The 20,957-nt window shown below is 40.5% G+C and overlaps 1 protein-coding gene across 2 annotated transcripts; it reads right to left on the reverse strand.

Annotated features, from left to right (window-relative positions):
- LOC126386748 (uncharacterized) lies at positions 1 to 20,870 on the reverse strand. 2 transcript variants are annotated; one of them, XM_050039426.1, is made up of 16 exons: positions 20,623 to 20,656; positions 14,822 to 14,916; positions 14,505 to 14,671; positions 11,201 to 11,391; positions 10,940 to 11,044; positions 10,364 to 10,502; positions 10,054 to 10,204; positions 9,752 to 9,884; positions 8,488 to 8,640; positions 6,968 to 7,005; positions 6,808 to 6,837; positions 6,524 to 6,690; positions 4,240 to 4,736; positions 3,727 to 3,826; positions 3,097 to 3,385; positions 1 to 1,245 (listed from the first exon to the last, which is right to left on the reverse strand). In XM_050039426.1, exons 3-16 carry the CDS (start codon positions 14,637 to 14,639, stop codon positions 1,163 to 1,165), a joined length of 2,211 nt encoding a protein of 736 aa, XP_049895383.1. In that variant the 5' UTR covers positions 14,640 to 14,671; positions 14,822 to 14,916; positions 20,623 to 20,656; the 3' UTR covers positions 1 to 1,162. The 2 variants fall into 2 exon arrangements, with proteins under 2 accessions (XP_049895383.1, XP_049895305.1); XM_050039348.1 differs by lacking the exon at positions 14,822 to 14,916 and having other exon boundaries at positions 20,623 to 20,870.
- Between the last annotated feature and the right edge of the window lie 87 nt (positions 20,871 to 20,957).

Consider the following 20,957-nt stretch of genomic DNA (forward strand, 5'->3'; position numbering starts at 1 on the left):
CACATATACGTTTAATAATATATTATATGTTATGACAACATGATAGAAAAATAGATGTTTTCATTTTTTACATTTAAGGTAAAGAGGGTCGTACAACACAATCATAAGCAAATTCTTACAGTCTCAGACAGGCTTTTTTTTTGGCGGGGGGTCTAAAAGTAAAGCCTAATATCACAAATTTGCCTCAGGGGGTTTTATCAGTCAATCTGTACAGCACATGACACTGTCTGTTCTTTTTGACAGGCTTAAAATCGGGGAAAAATTCCTCCCAAAAAACCTTTAACGGGGAAAAAATGGGAGAAACCATGAGCAGAACAAAGGAGGAGGACAGTTGTGCAACAGATGTCGTGTATACAGAGCAGAACAATAAAATAAAATACATTATAAACAATCCATATGACAAAATGGTACATATAATGTGACATAATTGTAAAGGGTCAAAGTGTGTCATCAAATATTTGAGCTAAATAAACACCTTAATTTTATTCACAATATTTGTGAAAAGAAAAGGGTGTGTGAGGCTGTTTGTTAATAAGTGCTTACTAGTTTTGAAAAACCAACAGTACATAGCCGGGTTAGCTAAACTAACTGGATTTCAATATTTAGACTTTTTAATTTTCCTCCAAATTGTGTCCAATATCTTCAATGTGCCAAATGTTCTGTAATAAATCCAGCATGTAGCTAATAAAGTACACAGATAGTGCAGAGTAACAAAGTCTGGTGCTCTTATCAAGGTTTTTTACATGTACATGCTATATACAGCAGATAGCTGAAACGAGAGGAAGAATGACACGCAACAAAGTCACAGACTTAAACTAGGGAAGATTACAGTACACGGTCAGTGTCTCAGACAGTTCGGCCTCCAGGTGGTCTCAAAGGGCAAATAAAAAATAAGGAGGACATTTTATAGTGTGACCCCTCCGTCTGTGTCACACCCTTGAGCATCCTACCACTACTGGTGAGATGACATACAGTAATAAGGATAATTCATTGTGAGCAGTGCAATAAATCCTATGTTTTTTTTTATTTTGACAGTCATGTAGTGTGCTCTAAAAAAGCCTAAAATACACATCGGAATCATGAGTGGGTTTCATTCTTCAAATGTCCAAAACAGGCAACAGTGTTCCTTCATGTTCTGACAGATCATCGTCCAGCAGCTTGTTCAGTACAGGAAGATGTTTTGAAGAAATATGCTGAAAGTTGTCAAAATCACTCCGGCTGCCATGGCTGAGGCCTGTTCTGGAGCTGCAGGAGATGACAGGAGAGGAGAGGAGAGGTCACGCATTTACAGTCACACTGTGTTTGCATTTTAATTGCCAAATAGTGGCTGATATTTTTCAGTTTTTAAGACCCTAAAAAGGAAAAACTTGAATCAACACTTACATTTTGAAAGAAAAAAACGACATAGCTTGAATACTTATTAGGAATTACAGAAATAAGAGAAGAGGGCCCCAAAATGAACACAATTTTAAATGTGTTCATTTTGGGGCCCTCTGGTGGCAACGGGGCTAAAAGCAGTTGTTCCACAGGCATTTTCCAGCAGCATGCATCTAAATCAGGTCTGTTTGTTCAAAGAAAAAGAAAGGACTGGAGCGCACTGATCAGTTAGCTGCCATTAAAGCTGTAGTTGATTACTTTTATAAAACTTTTTGTCATACACCCTGACACCGTCACTTCCTCCACACAGTAGTACACGTAACACGAGGCCTGTGCAAAAAAATCAGGTTCCTCTGCTGCTCTCTCGTAGTTCTTCTAATGACACTTGCAAGAAACCACAGCATGTGAATGAAAACAGCCAATCAGAGCCGAGGAGGCTCTAACGGTGTCAAACATACTGCCCGGGGGCCTGAACCGGCCCGCCAAAGGGTCCAAACCGGCCCACTGGATGACCTTGCACACCTAATAATGATGCACCTGTGAAGGCTGAGAGGTGCCAGGTTTCAGGAGCAAGTAAAACACTGAGAAGCTTTTTTCTTATGTAAAACGCTGCTTCAGAGGCTTTTACACCTCGACCAGAACCAGAATGCTTTTCTTTGACTTTAGTTTGGCGTGGTGGTGTTGGGATTACTACACAGGAGTGGAAACGTACGGAAAAATGCACATGTAATGACTGAACGTGGAAAAACTGAGAAATATTATTGACATTGCATTTGTCATCCATTTTGTAAATGGATTAGCATTTTTAAAATGTAGTTCTTTACAAAAAAAGGGAAAAATTTGGAGGTGTTTTTTATGAGATATTATCAGAATCAGAAGTAGTTTATTGATCCCCGAGGGGAAATAATGAATTTCTGCAGGGATGTCTGTTGTTCTGGTCGCTATGTCGGCCGACTTCAGTGCGATCGACCGGCCATGGGCAGGCTGCATGACGGCGGTGTGTGTGTGTGAGGGTAAGCATCAATTCCACAGTGAAAAGGAACTCTTTCTAGCTGCATGTTTAGAGGGCACAGCTTAATAATTTGCTGGAGAAAAAAAATTAAAGTACAAAGAAAGCTAAGTTGGTAAAAGTAAGAAAAATAAGAAGCTATCAGGAGCAACTGCAACAGGCTGCATGCACAGTCGGCACATGCACACTTGATGCAATAGTTTTACTGGTCTTGCGATCAAATTGGACTGTGTGTGGCCCCCGAAATAAAATGAGTTTGACTCGCCCTGGCCTACATTATAATATAGTGGTTACGTGGAGAGATAATAGCGAAGAACTGACTGATTTTTCCAAATATATACATTTAATGACAACTGTTTTAGGAGCAGCATGGTTTATTCCAGACGTAACATGTCAAACCTTTCAGCAGGAACACGTCTAAAAGCTCGTAGGCTAAATCTAAAACTGTTGAGGTGAAAGTGTTTCCAGCGTAGGGCTTATCCCACACCATGTATCTCTTCGGCCTATCAAAGGGCCCTAGGTACGGACAGACACCATCAGACACCTGCAGCAGCACACATGTTGTGTCCATGCTGAAATGTCCCTGTGCCTGGTTTATGTTGGACAAATTAAAAGAACTTGCATATGTGAGCACAAAACTCGGTCTGTATTATCACTCACTAATTAAAAAAACAAATACATGGAGGCTTGTTTAGGAGATAACGTCTTACCGCCTGAGGTGGTGTTGCTGATCGGGGCAGCTGTGGTTATAGTGGTGGCAGCAGCAGCAGCAGCAGCAGTTGTGGTTGCTGCAGCAGTAGTCGTAGCTTTGGCGACGGCTGTTGTGGTTGGTGCAGGAGAGGTTACCACGAGGCTAACGGGTCCCGACCTAATGGTGTAGGCGCTGGTGAACAGACTGCCAACCAGAGCTCTGTGATTAAAGGAGCGGGCACACAGATCAGGGCACTTCTCAGAGGGCATGGTGGCGATGCACAGATTCACCGTGCACTCAATGTACATCTGCAGAACACAAAATAAACAGATGCAAGTTAGTGTTGTGGAGAAAAACATGTCGTAACTTTACAACTTAACTTCAAGTATTTATAAGACATGAATCACTGGTTGACAACACTGTAACAGTGCATTAAGGGACAGTTTAAGAGAAACAGACATTGAAGAAGTGCAAATAAAGGCAATGTTCAACCCTTAAACCAGGAGAGGGTTTAGATGGTTGTAATCTGCAATCCTCACCGCTATGTACCACTAAATCCCCCTAAATCTGACACACTTCACCTTTTAAAAAAACACCCAGAAGAGGAGAGCTGCAAAAGCGTATGTGTGTGTTGCATGAGAGCACCAACCGTTGATCCTTTGGTCTCTATGCCGGACAAATCAAGGCGGTAAACCTTGGAATTGGATTTTGTTGTAATGACCTCTAATGTTTTGTTGGAAGACATACACCTGGAAGAAAAAGAGTGAGAGAATGATTGGAAATTATATGAGATGTGAGATGAGATGATAGAGTCAATGTTGTTTTATTTCAAACAGTATCTGTCCTCTTCATCATGGTAACCTCAAACCATAGAGTGCTGCAGGAATGACGTTTATTTGTGGGCCAGCTCAGATGTTAACATTGCCTTGGTTCCCCTTGACAAAAAGCCAGTAAGATTTTTCCATTGGATTTTGGATTATTGCAGAAAATAATCTCTGTGGCAAACAAAGGTTACGATACTTTGTTCAGCAAGATGATCTTCACAAATTAAAACCACTTTAAGCGTAAATATAATCGCTGGGAATAAAAAGCTAACGTTAGGCTATAAACAAACCTCCTCCTGCACCACTCTATCACAGGTAACAAGTCGATTGTCACTGACCCTTGCTCAAGAATGGGGAAGGTTTCTGCAAAGTCCTCCGTCGCAGACTCAATACAGTTGCTCACTATCATCTCGGCCCGTTCAATGCTGCAGTTGGACATCACATGGAGGTCCAGCTGGGTGATCCTGGACCCAACGGCCCCATGGGTATTAGTGGTGCTGTTATCAGTGGAGCTGGTGGAGGTGCTGTTGCTCTCTGATGGTGATTGTGCCTCTCGGCGCACTCGTCCTGGCGCCATCCTGAGGGTGCGAAACCTAGGGGTGCGAGTGAATTCGGCCAGGGGCCCCTCTCCTGGAGCGTGAATTTCTATCCACACGTCAACCACACCGAAGACCTCCTCCTCTTTGGGCATGCCGATCTGGTAGTGCGGTGTGCCGACCTGGGCTTCAGGGATCCGGCAGGCCAGAGGGAGGACGAGTGTGGGCCGGCGGCTCACCAGGGTGTACGCACGCACAGTTTTCAAGGTGTTGGTGAAAACCATCTCGTTACCAGAGTGCTGGAAAAAAAGGAGAAGATGAGGAAGACTATAGGAATTCACATTCAGCTGAATAATCTGTCAGTGTGAAGTATTTTTTGAATTTAAAGAGTAACTTAACAGCAGACTGAAAATCAGTGTTTTACTGCCGCATCACGGTTGAAAGTTTCCTGTGTGTTTCACCTCAGGTGTGGTCAGAAGTGCGCGGTCTTGCACCCTGTAAGCACACCCAACTATGCTCTGCAGTACTATAACTGTAGTGTTGGCGATACCATCCATAGAGATGTCTGCCTTACTTCCAATATAATGGGACTAGATGGCACTCGGCTTGTGGTGCTCAAAGTGCCAAAAAAATACATTAGATTTTTCTGCTTTTTACAATCATTATTCATGACAAGAAGACGATGCAATAAACTGAAAGCATTCTTTCAGTGCTGTGTCTTTGATTTTTGTCGCTTCCTCTTGGATGCGTGCTGCCTACAGTCTGGCACCTGGTCCCGACCTCACCTGCCAGCTGTGCCCAGAAACATCCCGAACACAACAAGATAAGAAGAAAACTAAGAAAATACAGGCAGAGGGCAGAGTCTCTGCGATGTCATGTAGGAACTACTTTCTTTCTCCACTCACCAACTGTATCACCATGCAGAAGGATGCGTGCATCTACTGCTAGCTCACCTAGCACCTCTGAGCTAGCTAATGTTGTAGCTCAGCCAAGGAGGACACTATTAATGTTCACATTTCACACTGTCACAATCATGAGCCTCTCGTCCATGAGCAGATGCCCGCACGGTGACAGGGTTGGCAGGTGTAGTTCAGTAAAAAGAAAATAGTTCCTACATGAAACTGCTCACAACAAGGTCTGTGGATTTTCTTGAGTAACCAGGTCATGATTTCTGGAGAGAGACATTGCTGAAGAGTTTCAGCTTTGAGCACCACAAGCTGAGTGCCATCTAGTTCCCTTATATTGGAGAAGGCAGACGTCTCAGGCGCAGTGGGTAGAGCAGCCGCCCCATATACAAAGGCAATGTTCTTGTCGCAGCAGCCACGGGTTCAATTCCAGTCTGTGGCCCTTTGCTGCATGTCATCCCCTCTCTCTCCCTTTCACACTTAAACTGTCCTATCTAATTAAGGCAAAAAAGCCAAAACAGAAAAATCTAATCTAGAGAAGGCAGACGTCTCTACAGCTGATATCTCCAACACTCAACAACTCACACTAAAACAATCCAGCTTGATAAACAGCACTACAGGTAAGAGGAAAATATGCATTTTTGATTTGGGGGTGAACTGTCCCTTTAAACCACTTGATGTCCACAAAGACACGAATTTTAGTGAGTAGTAAGTTACTCTTTAAGTGCAGCTGTGGTCTCTTTCTTTGTCATAAATAGATGGAGAAAAAGGAGATGTAAACTACACAGCATGAAACTAATAATGTTGCATTAAATCATTTACATTTTGGGACAAAAATAGCCAGCAATTAAAATATTCTGCAGATTATTTGATGATGAAAATAAATGTTAGCTGCAGGGAGCCCTACATCTGATGTACCATGTAGAAATTGGAGTACTTTTTATATATAGTTCCTCAGGGTTGTGTGGCACCGAACATCATTTTATCTGACACCCAGTAAACTGCAGTACGGGGCCAAAACAATGAAAACTAGAAATCTCCCACTGTCTATGCAGCGCAAAGTATAAAAAATAAAGCTAGATTTTTACTTTTAAAAATGTCTTATTTACATGTACAGAGGGGTTAAACATATATTAATTCTAAGACAGAAAATAAGACAGGCAGAAAGGTGGAGCATTTACCACAATCTTGGTGCCGCAGCCAGTCAGGGAGATGCGTGCAGTCAGGTGTGTGCTGTTGTAGGTGACGGGACAGGTGGGGCTGTTGAGCTGCAGCTCGGTCAGGTCGATGTCACTCAGGGAGTTGATAGGGAGCAACAGTGTCATCGCTGTCTTCTCACACGTCAGCTCTGCAGGCCAACAGCAGCAGAGTTTTGATTATTGAAATATTCTTATTCACAGGCACAATTAATGCACTCAGGATGTGAACAACAGCCTCAACACTTCTGTAACAGTGTTTTCTTTACCTGTTCCGGCAGGCAGCGCCGCCATCTCCCCTGAAAAGAGTAAGAAAGACATATTTTAATAGTCAGTATTTTCTGAGAAACCCGGCTGAGAGGTTGATAGTAGTGTATTGTTATCAACAGTGAAGCGTAAGTGGTATTCTTATGACATTTTTGGTCTTACTTTGGTACAGCCACACGCATCTGGGCTCTGACTGCAAACTGGAAAGACAAGAAGTGCATATCAGGCCACGTCATGAACTAAATATGCTCTGTTCAAGATGTGGACATTTGAATGGCAGTGTAAGTGGGAGTGTGTGTGAGTAATTTTCCGTAATGCACGTATGCTATACTTATGCATGTTTTGGATGGCTGACAGAACAGGTATGGAAAGGAATCATTGAAGGGTGAGGGGGAGGGGTATGACACGAAACAAAGGTCGCCTGCTAAACTTAAAATGAGGACGCTGCAGTTATGTATCGGACACCCCGTAGTTACATGATTTCACATCAACATAATGCACATCTGTGTTTGTGTGCACAGGATTGGTTAACAACTGAATGTGAAACTAACTGAGTAACGTATTTTCATAACTCTGAAGTCTGTCATTTTATCTCACTTTAAGTGTGTAGACGTGATTAACTTTTTCCAAATCATCCTGATGGCTTAAAGGGCAGGTCCATTATTTTTATTTTTTGAGGTTTTCATATCACTCTGTAGCTTCCTAGAAGTTTTCCTTATGTATACATGTTCGAAAATTCAAATTTTGGTTAAAGTACGTATGTTTTAGCTTCAAAATGCTATCGCTTTTTACCACATGACCTGATGTAGGTTTCTGCACCATGTCATCATGACATAGAAACCAACACACTGCTGTGAACGCCACGTTAGTTCAGTTCCGAAAGTCACACAATAATCGAGTTGGTGGCAGACCAGCAACTCCTGTGAGCTGTGAGGTAAAATTACTGTTTCTGTCAATGGAGTCTGGTGGCTTTGAAGAGGGCCACCTCAAGATGTCTCCTGTTCCCTGTCAGAAAGGGCAGCCTGACAGCAAGGTAAAGCGGTACAATAATGTAAATATGGCGTACCTGTAAAGTGATATTAAAACTTATGGGTGGTCCTTTTTTTTGGAGGCTAAAATGCGCTTTTCTGCCGCCCCTGTCCACAGCCACCAGACTCCTTTGACAGAAACAGTAATTTTACCTCATAGTACACGAGGAGTTGCTGGTCTGCTTCTTGTGTTATTATGTGACTTTTTAATGATCTGAAGCTGATCTCTGAGACTGCTCTGTAAATAGTTTTCTAATAAATAATAAATACAGCAACTTCTGATCAACTCATATCAATTTCAGGCCTCAAATATCAACTCCTGGTTACGCCACAACCATTTCTGTTAGAAGTCCCAACCACTTCTGGATCATCAGCTTCCCCCCACCAAACCTTTGTGACATCCACCCAGGCTGTCTCCTCATACGGGCCACAAACATAAGGTCAGACCCCTCACGCCTCGTAGTTGTATGAGTAATATAGACGTGTAATCAGAAATGTTTCAGGTGTGTTAATTATCAGTTATATAAGAATACTAATACACTTTACACCACTCCAGTATTAATTTATATTAACTGCATTATAGTATATACTACACTTCTTTCCATAGAAACTTATTAGTACCATTAGTGCCACTCAGCTCACAGAACAACCTACCTCCTGGTATTCGCAGCGAAGCAGATGGGCAAAAGGCGGGCCAGTTTGTTTTCGGAGCGGACCCAGGACATGGTCATGGTCGCGAGGGGGCCGATTGTTTTGAAACCAACCCTGAGAAGTCCCGGGGGACCGATCGCGCCAAACTCTAAAATGCTGGAAACACAGAGAGAAAGCTTCATAAGTGCATTTGTAACAGTTAAACCACTTGTAAACCCACACAGGTGATTTTAATTATTGTGTCTGATGAGACCTCAGCTGCATCTGACATCACTCATTCACTACTTGTTATACAACAGACACTCAGCAGTTTATTCTGTAAAGAGCGCTGAGTCACATGAGAGTAATTCTCTAAAATGTGGCACGATGCGTTGTCGTCATGCAGTGACGTCTACACTACTTTTATCATTCTTCTCAGGGATTTTTTGAGGGCACTATACAGAGCTGACATCTTTGGACACTCAGATGAAGTGAGTCTGAGTCTTCTCAGGACTGTGTGGGCACTCACAGATGCACTTGATGGACACTTGAGGTCCAATCAGTCAGAATAACTCAGAGCACCTACAGTGTGTGGGAGGACGTTCTGAGTGCTGATTTGACTTGTTTCCATGCAGTCAGGTCACAGGTGCAAAAATAAGACAGTCTGCGTTATGCCACGATCACATCAAGGCGCTCAGACTGTCATCCCTGAGTTATATGTCAGCTACGACATCTCCCACTTGTCAAATAGAACAACAGCAGTGTCAGCAGACTGGTGACAGTTTGGCTGCAAAGCCTCAATCACTGGCAGTTAGACGTGTCGTAGTGAAATACTGGCCACAAGTTCATGAGCTCATTGTAAAATAAATGCAAGTGGAGGTTTTTGAAATGGTCTAAACACTCACATTCACACCTACGGACAATATAGAGTCACCAATTAACCTGCATGTCTTTGGACTGTTGGAGGAAGCTGGAGTACCCTGAGAAAACCAGGGGGAGAACATGCAAACTCAGGGGCTCCCCCACCCCGGGGTTCGACCCAGCAACCCTCTTGCTTACCACACTATTTTTCATTTTACATCAATGTTTATCGCACCATTTTTCAATTCACACGCATTTTCACAACTTCCATTTTCATCAGTTAGTTTTTGTCATTTCAACGCCTCAGTTTGTTCAAACATGGCATCAGATAGAATCTATCACATGTAAACATTAAGTATTTAAATCAGTTTCAGATTTGTGTTAATAAAATAAATAGTAAATATCTACGAGGCCCTCAAGGACGCACCTCTCCTGCTGTGATTCAAACTCGACGTCGAACTGCACCTGCTGGTACGGCAGGACAAACAGCGTGGAGTCCACTCTGGGGGTTTCGTCTGTTGCCACAGGTTCACTGCTGCAGCTGGAGGTCGACTCCTCCACTGGAGGGAGGAAGAGGGATATTTCTGTGACTTCAAATATAACAGAAGGACTAACACAGGACACAACTTAACCTCTGAATCTTCTTTAACCTTTAACCTTTTTACTGTTGTTACACTTAATGACACCCAGGCAGGATTAATGCTGCTGTTATCTGACTGACAGACTCACCTGTGAGAGACAGGTGCACAGGGACAGAGCTGAGGGGCTTGTTAGCTGTGGTGTGGCTTGTTCTGGGCGTAGGGATCATGTCCTCCGCCATCAGGTGGATGAAATACCGTCCTGCTGCTGCTTTTCCCGTGAATGTAAACAAACATTGGTCCTGGTGAAAGAATTCAGCCAAACAGAATTTTAATATGTCAAGTTTTCACTAAGCTGATTATGTAAAAGATCATCTGAGTATTTCTACCATCACTGCAGTTACTGATGATTGTTTAAATGACTGTGTTGTGTTACTGTGTGCTGCTGAAGTTAGACTCACCTCTTCCAGCTCTATAAAAGAGTGCTGAGTGCAGTTGACACACTCTCCCTCCTCGGGGCGAGCAAAGCGACATCTCACCTTGTCACCGTCCAGATCTTTCACCGACAGATGGAAGTGGTGAGGGCAGTTTACACGGGCCCTGATCGTGGAGACAAAGAGATAAGCAGCCCGGCAGATCACAAATACAGAAGCAACAAAAGACGAAAGTGAAAGTGGATATGGTCTAATCTCCACGGCTGAAAAACAAGGTGTATTGTATTACAGTAAGGAAGGAACTGGGAACTTCCTGGAGTCTACGCTGGTTGCCTGGCACATAAAGTGTCCAAACCATAGACATATATACATATATATACGTATATATGTCTATGGTCCAAACAACCACCTGACGGTTTTAATGTAAAATACTTTTATATTAGTATCTATGCTCTGCCTACTTAAGCACTTTTTTTGTAGATCACACAAGTTTTGTGGTTTCCATGTGCCATTTAAATCAAGTCACTCAAACTATTTACAGAACAGGCGACTTGAGGATAATGTCTATTTTTTTTAGTGTGTGTGTGTCTGTGTGTACAATACCTTAGTGGAGGAAAGAGCCCTACAAAAGCAGGATGGTTAAGTCTCCCGCTGTTTCCCCGAATCTGTGGTCCTGCTTTCATCGATACATAAATTTCTGTGTCGGACCTAAAAATCAAAGAAAAGAAGTGTGTATTAGAGTAACTGAAACGACTCGAGGCAGCCTGATTCAAATCACAACGTTAAATACTCCATGAAATAAAATGAAAAACATCCTGGATCACTGATCCAAATTGTAGGTGACAGTGTACGTAGGTCTCTTACCCTAATTTTATAGTGGCGTTGTAATTACTGGGGACAGTTTTCTGCCACTGGCGGACGCACCAGCCCGAGCTGGGTTTGGTGCCAGTGAAAGGTAATGAGGTAGTGTGGACCAGACAGTCCTCCCCTGCAGCACACAGTCCAGTCAAAGCTGGACAAGGAGTCGGAGCAATGGCACTGAAATGAGCTCGTACCTGCAGGAGGTGAAGAGACACAATGACAAACTGTCTTTAATGTGCAGTGACAAACTCATGACTCTGGAACCTGTAGGGTGAGCTCAGTGTGTCCTAATTATGAAGTAGTTCATGAGGTGTTAGGAGTCTGACTTTGGCTGCACTTTGATTCTGACAATCAAAACTGAATTTTAAAAAGCCTATTTTATTGTTTGTGGCCAAGTTTTTTATTATACAACATGTAGGGAAAGGAAAGAAAATTAACAAAAACAAAAAACCTTCAGGGTAAATAATAAGAATAAAAATAAAAGCTTTAAAGTCTAAAAAACTGATTTTTTTGCCTATTTATAATTTTTCTAGATTTAAATTATCAGCCAAAGACAAATCATTTTATGTATATAATTTTTTTTTACTAAAATAATAATCAAGTTAATTACGTAATTTTCTTCTGCAGAAAAGTTGGGATTATTAAAAATTTAGTAATATACCAATATTTGTAGGTATATTTTTGAATGGTTCTCCTGTAAATCAAACCAATGATAATATTAATAATAATGTATATACTTCAAAAATGGCTGCTCTGCCTCTGTTAATTCTGTCTGTTTTTGCTGCATAACAGGAACCTGCTGAAAACCAGTTTTAACTGTAACACACGTTATTTTTAATTCCTGCCCTGTAAAAATAACATGAATGAAAAATAAAATGAAAATAAAAGCACTTAAAGTGACAGTTAATGACGCAGTAAAAATGCAACAATGTGAGACAAACACTATGAAGCAAAACACGTTATCCTTAATATATCCATTAAACCAAGATTAATCACTTATTAAAACTGTCACATACTAAAAAACAGAAACAGATTAGCGCTCTCAGTCGTGCAGATCTCCATCAGGCATCTGTCCGAGCTGATCACAGCCACTAGACAATTCTTGAAATTCCAGCAGACTCACCACAATGTGTTTCAGAGGCGTCCCAGAGGCTAATAACAACAAATGCCTTGTCTATTTTTGACAGAGCCACGTTGCACAAAGCAAATCGAGTTTTCCTGCTAACAGGCTGCGTGTGAAATAAAGACACAACATAAAACACAGCCGGAAGTCTTAAATCCATGTATTCAGAACTGAACTTTTATCTGTACTAACTTGTCTGTAGGCTACAGCACAACAACAACAAACACAATGAGACCAAACTTTTCTATGGATGAACATTTTTGAGCCATGATGAAGAGCAAAATGTTTCCTGCAACAGACGGTAAGCCTTGTTGCTTTTAGCTGGGCTGATTTCCGGAAAACTTGTGGGCCCTACCCACCAGTTAAGAGGAGTGAGGAGTCAGAGGGTAATGGCGGTATGAAACAGGAAATAAAACAAGTTTTTCAACGACTGCGAATCACTGAAACGACAGGAGATCCTAAAGCATGCTGTCGTAAATGTGCACGCAAAATATTAGGCTGATTGGTCCAGTAGTTTGCGTAATTAACTGCCAACACACTCTCACTCCAACCTCGTCACATATTAACGTTTGGTCATGGACTTTACACGTCCAGATATGATGTGCAAGGTACCCTGGGTGTGTTGGTTGTTGATGTTCTGGGACGCCATGTCAACTTCTGCCCGTTACATGCATTGTCTGTTTTCAAAATACACTTCTGTTTTCACAGGAAATGACACATTTACAGTCTCTTTCAAAGTAAACGCTGTACAACATTGTGAATTGCCGTTTTTTTCTTAAAAAATCAAAAGCATGTGGTTACACTTATAAGAATTTAAGGTTTGTAGAGAAATAAAATTTCCAAAATTTCCTAGTTTGGATGGCTCCAAAATTTCAAACCACAGCTTTCTGGATGCAAATAAGATAATGTTGAAGTTACGAAACTTTAAATCAAAACTTTTTAACAGAATGGTTTGTTTGTCACCTTAAATGGCACAAAAGGCTCAATAAAGGACTATTTGCTAGTGCTTAGGGATTGTTGTTTACTTGTCAGAAGAGGGGGTGGCTGGGGTGTGACTTTGTTTTTGTGTGTGTGTGTGTGTGTGTGTGTGTTTCGACCCTTTTTTGACCCTCCCCGAGACTACAAATATTTTTCCTTGAGCCTCTCTGAGTGACTCGACCTCCCCAACCATAAATTAGTTGAAAGTTGTAGATGAGTCGTGCTGGTTAGTTCCTGCAAATGTTTTTTTTGGCCAAAAAACAAACAGTATTTTAACTTCAGACTTTTTTTTTTTTTTATGGCGGAAGCTTTCTTTGCAGATGATGTGTGGCTATGTCTATGTCTGGCTATGATCAAATCAAATCAAGTTTATTTATATAGCACATTTAAAAACAACCACAGTTGACCAAACTGGTTAAAACAAAACAAATTAAAAGAATGACACACAAACATATAGAAATATGAAATGTACACAAATATAAAACAGAATAACACTGCTAAAAACAATAACATACATAAAAAAGATGATAGAATACTAAAATATTAAAACCACTACAAATAACCAAAGGCCACTGAAAACATGAACGTTTTAAGATTTGTCTTAAAAGTGTCAATGGAGGGGGAGCATTTGATTTAGAGGGGAAGGCTATTCCAAATCTTCAGACATTGTTCGAAGGATCTAAAAGGTCAGGAGCTAGCGTAGGGGTGGAGAAGTTCAGCAATATACTGAGGTGCCAGCCCATGTATGGCTTTAAAAACAAATTAAAGAACGTTAAATCAATCCTATGTTTGACAGGCAGCCAGTGCAGGGACGCTTGCACTGGTGTCTCTTTTTCTGGCACCAGTGAGGAGTCTCGCCTGCAGCTGGCGCAGAACGTTGCAGTGAGACTCCTCAAAAAGACGACTGGCTGACACCCAGGTACAGAGAGTTGTCAGGCCTTGAGGAGATTAATGTGGTGGTTACGGTCGTCATGTCATTGTGAGAGATGATGAATTTGGTTTGGAGGACATGTTTTCTTTAAAAATTGGCAGTAAAATAAATACGAAATACAACCATTTAAACTTGTATGCACCTTCTCTTAGCCTCTTCGGTGCTTAAAAAAATATTTGACATGCCTCCTCCTTTTTGCACCACACCCTTCTGTCTCATAAATAAGGAACAGTCCCTAAAGAGTTTGGGCTTGTAGACACCATGACCAAACCCACCGTATTCCCTCCATCACTGTCCAGGGGCAAAACGTGGACCGTCAGTCCCAGAGAAGAGGCTTTGCAGGCCGGGCCCAACAGGACCAGCAGAGTGAGGCCCTGCAGCAGGATGCTCAGTTTGATTCTCTCCAACATGTCAGCTCCTCGGGTGGATACGAACTCTGAACCTTTGGGATACACAGAGACAGCGAGGTTAAGCAGTGTCAGGCTCATTATAGGATGTTCGCGTTGCTATTTTCAGCGTACATTAAGCTGAACATCAATGAGCAGGCATCATGTTGTTAACCAAACAAAGTCTAATTGTGCAGTTCACATACCCAGCACAATGCGTCCTGACAGTTTCTGAAACAAGGCTGTTTGACGTTTGTGAGAGGGACTGTGGGACTGTGGTGTGATTTATTGTCTTAAAAACCTGTGAGAGAGACGACAGAGGGGTGATGACTGATGTGAATGTAACTTCTCTGCAATTCATGGTATGGTACAGTGTGTGCAGTCTGTGGCATGTGATGTATGTGCGTCTGAGAGGCTGAAATAAAGGATGGCACGTAAAAAGAGCCGAGCATCCAAACTCAACTACAGTAATAAAGTGAGCATTTCATCAGAGCCACAAATCAACGAACACTCAGATGTAACGAGGTCAGACGTATAACATGTTCACTTTTTTATCAGTATTTTAGTCTGAACAGTCGTATCAAAGTTGAAACCAGTTACTTCAACATGATCTAACAGCTTGAGATGAACATATTTACAGGGTTCCCACACATTTTCATTTCAAGGATCGATAATATACATATTTTTCTTGCTAAATGTTTCTGGCATTTTTCAAACATGTCAAAGACATAATTTCAGCTCAGTGGCGTACATGAAGAGAGAGACACATATTAGAACGACGTTACGAAGCCAGGCACAAAAAATAAACCTGACGTTATGTTACATCCTGTGGAAGGTTATCCACCAAAGATTACTTTGTTAATGTCATTACACACAACACAATTCCAGGACTTTTCCAGGCCTGGAATATGTGATTATGAAATTCTATGACTTTTTCAGGTTTTTCATGACCGTGGGAACTCTGTATTTAAAGAAGCATTCAAAGTTGACCTTTAATTACAAGCTAATGTTGGAGACAGAGGAAGGTGGAGACAGTTGCATTGCACATACATGGACCAGTGTGTTGAATACGAATGGTTGTGAGGTAGACATTTATAATTGGACAATACAGGGAACATGTGACTATTACATGACTGCCGTGCCAGCCTGAACTACCATGAGGCTCACTATCATATCTCATGATGACGACACAACAGAGCACAATCACATTAAAGGGCCCATTTTCAAAAGTTATGTTATGCTCAGTCTAAAAATATTATTGAACAGGAGTGCAAAAACTTAAGTTTGTGATGTCGTAGGACAGGCTCACCAAAATCTCACTTGTATTTCTATCTGTGCACAACAGCTTCTATAATGTGTGTTATCACTTTTATCACGACATAAGACAATAAAAATAAGACAGGTAGCTTCCGTCATACCATCTACTGACAGTTTTTTATCTTGTCTTTTAATGGTAGGTCGTCTTCACTGGTGCTTTGTTGTAATCTGCTGTGTACAATAAAGCAAATCATTTTCCCACTCACGGCTTTCTCCCTTTAAATGTTATCATCCCTCAACACTGGCCGCTAGTCACGGCTTTTGATGTGACACACACTTGTAATTCCCTCATGCAAACAGCAACAAGTTCCCAGTGAAGTTTTTTTAAAATTAAATTAAATTAAATTACATGTTTTGCAAAAGAATCGCTGCTGTAAGGTATACAGTCTGGAGCAGCTGGGAAAGATGTTCTGGGTGACACTGTTCTGAGGATATATGGGTGCATTTCCTGCTTCAGAACTGAGAACACTCAACTAGAATAAAGCTAATTTGGGTATAAAAAAGAAAACAAACATTGTGTGGCTCCCATTCATTGTGTATGGAGCAGCTTTAGACTTTATACTTGATGACGTCACGAGTTTGAGACTTACTTGTCTGGTTTTCAATTTTAAAACTGATTTAACTTTTCCAGGAGGTGGAAAAACCATACTGGAATTCTTAATATAGGTGGTGTAAGAAAAGTAGTGCGTAACAACACTTACATGGTAACACTTCAGACAATATGGTACGTATACGATACGATACGATACGATACGATACACTTTAACATCCCTGTAGGGATATTTGTCTAGGACTCAGGAGCTGCAAGTGTTGCTGCCTTACAATAATAGTCCAGTTGAAAGGAAGCATAAAACATAAACACATAGACGACACATAACTGTATTGCACATAACACCAGCACACAACAGAGCAGGGCCTCCACAAGTCCCCAGATCCCAATCCAACTGAGCATCTGTGGGATGTGCCAATACCCCAGACGTACGGCCCATCCATGGAGGGGCCTCTACAGACTGGAAATAGCTCTGACACGTCAAGGTATGGACACAGAGGATGCCCCGTGGTGGCTATAATAAAGTTGCAACTGACAAACTGATGAACTTTACAAGCTTCTAAAGCAGTGGTGTCAAACGTACGGCCCGTGGAGCAGAACCGGCCCGCCAAAGGATCCAATCTGGCCTGCTTGATGACGAGACTAAGAGGTGTCAGGTTTCAGGAGCAAGTTAAACAATGCATTGCCTACTTTATGTAAAATTCTGCTTCAGAGGCTTTTCCACCCTGACCAGGATGCAGCTCTCTGATATATAACCATGAACACAACCTTGTTTAAAGACACTGAACACTGTGCACAATGCTGTCAATCAGCAGCTTCAGTTCAAAGAATCTGTACCAGGAAATGTACCGTAAATGCACATGTAATGACAGCGAGGAGTCGACTGACTGAAAGTGGAAAAAAACTGACACATACTGTTGAACATCTCAGGCTGTTTGTCTGTTTTGTAAAAGGATGAACGTCTACAGAATGTACTTGTAATTTTTTACACATAAAAAGGGAAAATATTGGAGCTGATGGTTCTTGTGTGATGGTTTTACTGGTCCGGCTCATCTGAGATCAAACTGGTCTGTATGACACTCCTGTTCTTAAGTATCTTAACCACCATATTTTTGATATTGTGTCATTCATTTATTTTACAATGAACTTGTTTTGTTAATCCCATTATGCTTGTAACATTGACTTTCTGTCCATAAATGGGTTCAATATGATCAGACTCAATTCTATTATCAGTGCACAAATATAGATCAACAGTAAAAGGTTTAATTAATGGGGCCAAATCAACATTACTTGATGCTTTATAAATTACTTATTAATCATTAATTAATTGTTATAAGCATTAGTTACAACTTTATAATAAAATAATGTAAAATAATAATTAAATATTATTTACAGATGGTTTAAGATCCAATTATTAACATTAACAATTATCATGTCATTGGCTCTTAGCAGTTAATTAACTATTAATTAGTTTAATTATTAATTTACCATTTTTTAATGATGATTTTTCACAAACCTAATTTATGAAATTCACAAGTATAAACACAGATGTTTGAGGTTCAATCCTAAATCTGAAATAAAACGTCAGCCCTTGTTATCTCTCCCGTTGCGTTCAGTTTACGTCAGCGGAGGAATCAGTAAAACACATTTCTATATTTGTTTGTTTTGTGTTGTAATTCTGTTTCGTCACAGGCTTCATCTCCAGGATTCTTCGCACAGCAACTACCCAGTAATAATTGTGCATCTCTGATTTCATCAACATGTATTTCAAGAAACGTTTAACATTTACATAGAATTAAATGCTGGAGGATGCTGCAGATGTAAAGGAGGTGTTATCGGGGGAGGGTGGGTATCAGAGTAACATAACGAGATGATGGTCGGACCGCCCCCTGTAAAAGGAGGGAAGTCGTGGACATTTATGATTGGACAACTCAGTGAACATGTGACTGTGAAATCATTTCCGTGCCAGGCTGAACTATTAAATCTAATTATGAAATTGTTTTTAAAAGTTTTCATTTGTGACGCTTTGAGTAGCTCAGCGAATCGACGAAAGTCAGACATGCACGAAGGGAAAATACATTAAGACTTAATAATACATGCAACTAGTGAACAGTTTGATTTATGGATTTGTTTTTTATCATAATACCTACAAGACGATGATGTGAAATGATTAGATGTAAAAATTCTTAAAATGTAAAAGAATTAAAGGATTATAAATTAAAATATAATGTATTTAATTATTAATTAATTTATTTCCTCTCTTTGGTATTGTTGATATTCTGGATTATTCCTTTGGTTGATATGAGAGGCAAAAATAGGCCTGTTCCTTTTTTGATGATTGACTGTGAGAGAATCTGTGTGAAATAATCTTTGTTTCTTTGTTTCCACATGTAAGTAACCGAAATAAAAATTATTCACTCATTCATTCAAGATGATCGCTCATGTCTCCATTATTAAGAGAGCTATTTTGAGGACATTTTTAAACTGTTTTTTTATATTTCTGCACATTATTTGTCGATCTTACAAGTAAAACCCAGATTTTTGTGGCACACAGAGGCAGCTGAGGGTTAAACCCCCCCAAATTCAAACACAGTCTCAACTCTCCATCTCTGTTATTCATCTTTTTTTGGTTTGATTGTTGGCTGTGAGTTTTAAAAGTCTCCATTTCAGTCAGTTGTCGTCAACTCTGCTCTCTTCACTGATTATCATCAGGATGTTCCTGACAGAGACTAGCTATTACTGCGTGTGTGTCAGGGGTTCCTTTTGTTGCTTTGTCTTCTATTGATAGCAGATGTTTGCTGATGTAAGACGTAAAACAGGAAGTGATGTCTCAATCTTTAGGAGCTAAACCTGTATCATCTTTTAAAAAAATCACTTCTTACAAACACATTTTAACTGATTTGCTTTGATATTGTTTCAGTCTATTTTACGAATATTGTCCATGTTATTGCTTAAACGTGTCTTTAATGTTTAGAGTCTGGGAATAAATATTAACCAATAATATTAATGTTAAATTACACTTGCCTCGATTACCTAAAGGACCAATGGGGTCGATGCTGCGGGGTTCTGAACCATCACAAGATGGTGTAAAGTGAAGTATAAGTTCATTTAGACATCACTATAAATTCAAACTCTGGGGCCAGAAACAAACTTTTCCATTCACCCATCCATTGCCCGTATCCAGAATCAAGCCCAGTTCAAGTGGAGTTCAAACATTTCTATTGTTTCTTTGCTTATTAAACTCCATTTTAAATTATCTTTGCATCTCTTGTCTGCACTTGTGCTATTGTAAATCATTCAGAATTAATTTGACCTTGTATATCTTTTTCTCTTTACTGCAAATCTGTAACCTTTATTATGTTTTATTACCCTGGTGTATGAAATGTGCTCCACAAATAAAGCTGCCTTGCCTTACATTAAACAGAGCTGATGCAACAGGAGCCTATTAAATATATTCGCCCAAGTCCCTTCACAAGATTGATCTGGTGCTGATTTATGTGATTTTATGTGATGATAAATTATTTTTGACAGCATGTGACTCTAACACCAGTTGTTACAGTACAATTAAAAAGATAAATCAGTCCAGTGTTTTGAGAAGAACTGGCTTAGATGTTTTTGTTACGGCAGCAATGAGCAGTCAAACAGTAGATCACCAAAACAGGTTCAGAACTGGAACAGACACATTTCAGAAACATGGCTGACTGTCAGGTATGTTTGAGCTCTCAACAAAACATCCAAGGAGAGAACTGCTACAAACCGTCAGCTATAAAAACACAGACTTAACTTTATAAAGCAGTGCAACAATTATCTGTATACTGGATTAAATCAGCGCCACATGTTCATCACAGATTTTCTTCATTCAATTTTGCCCCCTAAAAAACATGTCCAGTTAGTCTTGCTTCATCATGTTTGGTGGATCAGGACATGAAACATTTTACTTTCAGTTCTGTGTATAATTAAAAGGAAGTGTGTGCAAAACCTTCAAATTATGTAACAGACCGATTCTGCCAGCTTTGGTGCTGAAAGTGCAAAATTGGGTCAACTTAAATCTTCAGGACCTCCACGGAATAAACACGCAAAAACATAGCAAACACACCAGGAAGCACGTCTAATACAGAAGTTAAATAAATCCTTAATTACCTTAAGCCACCTGTCGCTCTTTTAAAAAGCTCCACCTAATAGCGAGGGGTCTGTCCAGCAACAAGCGAGTCCTAAAGTGAAGCGAGGAGTACAAATGAGTTCTTAGTAAGTGTGTTCTCCCTATATTGGTCTGAAGTAGCTAAGGTGGAGCTAAGTGAAATTTGGGCAGAGACAGAATGGAGTTCAACTGGCTCGACCAGAGGCGGTAAAGAGGCGGCTTGACAAAAGCTGCACGTCAAAAGAAAGCGATTGTGTGACTGATAAGAATAATCCCAGTTTACCTCTGGTGACGTCACTCCATTCAAAAGGCCTTCAAGTGTTTCTTTTGTGTTAAC

The sequence above is a fragment of the Epinephelus moara genome, chromosome 1 (genome assembly GCF_006386435.1).
Source record: "Epinephelus moara isolate mb chromosome 1, YSFRI_EMoa_1.0, whole genome shotgun sequence".
In the NCBI taxonomy this organism is placed as follows: Eukaryota; Metazoa; Chordata; class Actinopteri; order Perciformes; family Serranidae; genus Epinephelus; species Epinephelus moara.